Here is a 5,272-nt window from a genome sequence, read left to right on the forward strand (position 1 = left end):
CTTTTCCTCCCCCCTTTTCATTGCTTTTAGTTTTCCCACCCCAGGGGCACGGCCCCGGGGGGCAGCCCACCCTTGCCACAGCGGCACCGGCAGCCCCGGGGGCACAGCCCGGCCGCCCCCCGGGTGCGGAACGGCCCCTCCCGGGGGGGGTTACAGCAACGGGGGCCGCGACACGGGCAGTCCCCGTACCCGAGCGACTTCGCCCCGGGGCTGCCAAAGTCTTTTTGAAGGGAGAGCGTGTTTACCTTGGCAGCGCTGCGTGCCGCAGCCTGACCTTCCTCTCACACCGCCTCTGCGAAGGTCCCCGCAGCCCCCCCGCCCCCCCGGGCAACGGGACCCGGCGAAGCAGCGACCCCTCGCCCCGCTCCTTCCCTTTTCTGTTCGGGCCTGTTTGCGTTAGATAAGCAGCTCTAATAACACTATTGACAGACCCGGGGGCTGGGGGCAGACGTGACTCCCTGACCCACAGGTGTTTACTCTTTCCGACTCGTTAAAAAGCGGCCGGCGGCGCGTTTACGGCAAATATTTGCCGTGTGCGGGAACGGTGGGAAACCGTCACCGGGTACGCGGCGGGAGGCAGCTCGGCCGGCAGCGCCAGGGGAGCCCCACGGCCGGGAGGACTCTGCCAGCCGAGAGGAGCCGGCTCCCCGCCAGCGCCCCGCGCCCGCCCCGCCGGGGTCCCCGGGGCTCGGGGAGGGGGAAGGGGGGGAGGGGGCGGGCCGCCCGCCGGCAGCCGTGACAGGTGGGCGGCGGGGCCAATGGCGGGCGAGGCCGCAGCGGCGCCGGCCCAATGGGAGCCGCCTGCGGCCCTTGAAGGGGCGCGCCGCGGAGCGCGGCCGCACTGCCGCCCGCCGCCGCCGGGAGACGCGGCCGGCCCGGGGCAGCCCGACGCGCCGCGGTTCCCCGCCCCTCCCGCCCCAGCCCGCCGGCGCTCCCATGGAAAAATCCAAAAATTTCCGCATTGACGCGCTGCTGGCTGTCGACCCCCCCAAGGCGGCGGCGGCGGGGCAGAGCGCGCCGCTGGCCCTGGTCACCTCGCTGGGCGGCAGCAGCAGCAGCGGGAGCGGCAGCGGCAGCCCCCCGTCGTCCTCGTCCTCCTCCTCCTCCTCTTCGTCCTCCTCCGAGCATCCCGCCGGCGGCCCCGCCGACTGCCTGCGCACCGACAGCCCCTCTCCGCCGCGCCTCCTGGCCGCCCACTGCGCCCTGGTCCCCAAACCCGGCTTCCTGCCCGGGGCCGGCAGCGGCGCCCACCCGCACCACCACGCCTCGGCGGCCGGCATGGCCCTGGGACTGCACCCCGCGGCGCCCGGCGGGCCGGGCATGCCGGCGCAGGCGGCCCTCTACGGGCACCCCGTGTACGGCTACTCGGCGCTGGGCGGGCAGCACCCGGCCCTCTCCTACTCCTACTCGCAAGTGCAGGGAGCGCACCCGTCCCACCCCGCCGCCGACCCCATCAAGCTCAGCGCCGGCACCTTCCAGCTGGACCAGTGGCTGCGAGCCTCCACCGCCGGCATGATCCTGCCCAAGATGCCCGACTTCAGCTGTGAGTATTTGCCTCCCGCCGCCGCATCCCCTCCCTGTCCCGGTGCAGGGGCCTACCGGGAGCTGTCTCCTTCCCAGAGGGAAGAAACCCCCCATCCCTGCCCCCGCGGAGATAAGCTGCAGACTTAAACCGGAGGAGACAATTTTTTTTTAATTTAATTTTTATTAAAAGGGGAAGACAGCCATCCGCGATGGCAGGCGGGGATGTGTCGGGCGCCTCGCCGTTCCCGGCCCCCGAGGAGCCCCGAGGAATCAATCGCGAGCATCCCAGCCCTCCGTGGCCGGTTAAATAAAGGTGGCAGGTCGCTCCCTACCCGCCGCCCACCGGGAGGGGAGATGGGGGCGGTGGGGACCGGGCAGGGGCAGGAGCCCCTGTGGACTGCTCCAAACAGCCGGTCCCCATGTACCCCCGCAAAAGCAGGGTGGCAGGTCCCATCGCTCAGCCATCGTTCTTCATTTTATTTCTTTTCTATCGCAAACGGGCTTGTGATAATTACAGCAGGCTCCTCCGGGCAAACGGGCAGCGGGGGGGGGGCGGGCTGGGGTGAGCCAAAAGAATTGGGGTTCTGCGTTCCCTGGGGATCACGAATAGACACGAAGCAAACATAGAAGACAGGGTTTAGGTTTGGGAGCAGGGCAGGCTGAAAATGCTGCATTAAACCCGACAATCCCGGAGTCCCAGCAAAGGCACGCCGCTGGTGCTAGGCCTCGCGGCCATGGGGACCTTGCATGCATCTGTTTTAGGCAAAGATCATTTTCAGAGGTGTGAGCTCTCGGTGGGAATGGCCCGTTTAACAATACCGGAGGTGTAGTTTTACAAAAATCATGCCAGGAAAAGAATTGTGATTTAAAAAAAAAAAAAAATAAAAATCCCCCCCCCTTCCCCCCATACTCTGCGCACACGTTGGTAGACAAAAAAGTCCATTGTTTTCTCTCGAATTGGGGTTGTTTAGACTGGAACATTCAGGAAGAAAAAAATAATTAGGAGAGCTGTCAGAGCCCTGCCTCTTAAACAAGGTGCAGAGGGGGGAATAAATAACCGGAGAGAAACGAGAATGGAGCCTCGGAAAATCGCACCGCAGTGAGAAAATGTGCCGGGAGCGGACACTGCCCGGCTCTGCAGCCCGCCCCGGCCGGCGGCAGCCGCCCCTGCCTAGGGCTTTTTAAAATTTTTTTCCTTTTTTTTTTTCCCTTCTTTTTTTCCCTAAACTAAATAAACCAAAGTGCCAAAATACTTCGGGAAATGGGCAACAGTGCTGCTGCGTCGCATTCCCGGGGGTGCCCAGGCCCCTTGAAGGGGCTCAGCCCTGCTGCTGCCCTCTCTCTTGCCCATCACCGCGTCTTTTTTTTTTTTTTTTATCTTATTTTACATATACAATCCTTGCCTTTAACTCTTTTCTCTGAACGCGGAAAACACGCCAATTTTGGGTTGTTGGTTTTTTTTTTTTTTTCTTCCTCTTTTTCCCGTTCAACGAGTTTTCCAGCCCTCGCCGCTATTTACGCTGTGACGGGCGGCGGTGCCCGGCGCTACCAGCCTGCGGTGCGGTGCGGAGCGGCCCCGGCCCGCCGCAGCGCTTCCCGCCTGCACTCCCGTTAATTAAACGGGTATGGGCGGGCTGGGAGTGCGGCAGGTTTAACTAAAACATTAAATGGAACAAATCGCAGCTCCCCGGGGAGGCCGGTACCCCTTCGCTACGATCCTTGGCTCCATTTTATTGTCTCGCATTTGTTAGCCTCTTGGGAAATCAAGAGACATATTTTTCTTTATTTAAAAAAATTTAATTTTTTTTTGGGGGGGTGGGGTTGTCCCCTGACACTGTGGAAGCCCAGAAACCTCCAAGCTGGAGGGCCTGGAGGAGATTCCCTCCCCCTGTCCATGCTCCAGTGGATAACTGCCCATCCCTGCCTCAGCCTGCCCCCCTCAGCATCTTTCCTTCCTCACCCCATCCCGGGGATGCCCGGCCGTGGTGGGGCGGCTCCGCGCTCACCTCCGCGTTCCCCCTCCTCTCTTTTCCCAGCCCAGGCGCAGTCCAACCTGCTGGGGAAGTGCCGCCGGCCCCGCACGGCCTTTACCAGCCAGCAGCTGCTGGAGCTGGAGCACCAGTTCAAGCTTAACAAGTACCTCTCCCGGCCCAAGCGGTTCGAGGTGGCCACATCGCTGATGCTCACCGAGACGCAGGTGAGTCCCCCTGGCCCCGCGGGCGAGGGGCAGGTGGGGGATGCTGCCGTCGGGGGGGCAATGGATGAAGCGGTCTGTGTGTCCCCCGTCTCGCCCAGGTGAAGATCTGGTTCCAGAACCGGCGCATGAAGTGGAAGCGCAGCAAGAAGGCGAAGGAGCAGGCGGCACAGGAGGCCGAGAAGCAGAAGGGAGGCGGTGGGGAGGACAAGGGGGATGAGGACCTGCTGCTGCCCGCCTCGGAGAAGAGCGGCGGGAGGAGGATGCGGGAGCTGCCCGACAGCGAGCCCGAGGACGAGGAAGAGGAGGAGGAGGAAGAGGAGGCAGCGGCAGCGGCCGGGCGGTGCTGCCCTTACCACTCCTCCGATTGCTCCGAGGCGGATGAGGAGGACACGCAGCCCCGCGGCCGGCACGGAGCCCCGGCGCAGCCCCAGTGAGCCCCCCCCGCACGCCCCGCTCCCTCCAGCCGCGGGCTCTGCCCGTCCCGTCGGGGCGGGGGGAAGCCCTGCTGCTCTTGGTCGGCACCGGCCCCGCTCCCCCCTTGTTGCGATTTCTCCCTGCTTGGAGGGGGATGGAGAAGAGGATCCTCCGCGTGCCGGGCGGGGAAGAGGATTTACGGTGAATACAGTGTTAACATTGACTGAAAATCAGACAAAACTTGAGCCCCCCTCCCTCCCGTCCCTGCCCCCTGGAAGCGTGTCCCTTTCGCTGAATATTGGAAATGTTTTGTTCTTACTATATATCGGGAAAACTGTTTATGTCATGAACGTTAAAACTGCTGGAAATCTCAATACTGTCTTTATTTTTGTATATCATATTTATAAAAAAAAAATTACCTCTACTTATGCATGCTAAATTATTCCCCAGGCCCTCCCACCTGCGCGATGAGGTGGAAAATAAACGGCGTTTTGTACTTGAGCTGTATGAGCGCTCTGTGCGGGGGTTGATGCTGGGCTCCTCGGGCCGCGGTCCCTGCGGGCCGGGCGTCCCGGTGCACCGGGTGGTGCCGAGGGGCCCGGGAAGGAGCAGGGAACCGTTTTCTAACCCGACTTTAAATCGGTACCGCAGCTGCCGCGTTGCATCTGACATCAGCGTGGGTGCTGCTGAGAGAAGCGTGTTGACGCAGGGGAGGAATGGAGGCCGCTCCCCCCGGCCCCGCGGGTTGTTCCGCTGCCTGTCCCACCCGCGTACTGGGGGATTGCTCGCTGGGGGGGGAGGGCGGGGTTGGCAGAAACGGGGCCCTTCTTCCCCCTGCAAGGCTGCAAACTCGTAGGAAACGGGGAGCAGCGCTGGTTTCCAGGGGCGGCTCGGCCCGCAAACGAGCGAGGTGGAAGGGGGCGAGGGGACCCCGCGCCCTCCCCGGTACCGAGGACGGGGCTCCCCGTTCCCCGACGGCCGCCCCGCCAGCGAAGCGCGGGCTTTGCGATAACGGCGGGATTTATCTCGCCAATAAATTTGCAGATCAATTCATCCTTGTCACCGCAGCTCTTCCCCAAATCAATTATAGCGAATTTAAATATAATCACTGGCTCATCCCCACCAGCTCGGGGCCAC

The 5,272-nt window shown here is 63.0% G+C and overlaps 1 protein-coding gene across 1 annotated transcript; it reads left to right on the forward strand.

Moving 5' to 3' along the window:
* The first annotated feature begins 936 nt into the window (after positions 1-936).
* On the forward strand, positions 937-4,155 carry MNX1 (motor neuron and pancreas homeobox 1). The gene is made up of 3 exons (XM_040593576.1): positions 937-1,543; positions 3,561-3,721; positions 3,820-4,155. Exons 1-3 carry the CDS (start codon positions 937-939, stop codon positions 4,153-4,155), a joined length of 1,104 nt encoding a protein of 367 aa, XP_040449510.1.
* Positions 4,156-5,272: the final 1,117 nt, after the last annotated feature.

Source organism: Falco naumanni, chromosome 4 (assembly GCF_017639655.2).
Source record: "Falco naumanni isolate bFalNau1 chromosome 4, bFalNau1.pat, whole genome shotgun sequence".
Taxonomy (NCBI): domain Eukaryota; kingdom Metazoa; phylum Chordata; class Aves; order Falconiformes; family Falconidae; genus Falco; species Falco naumanni.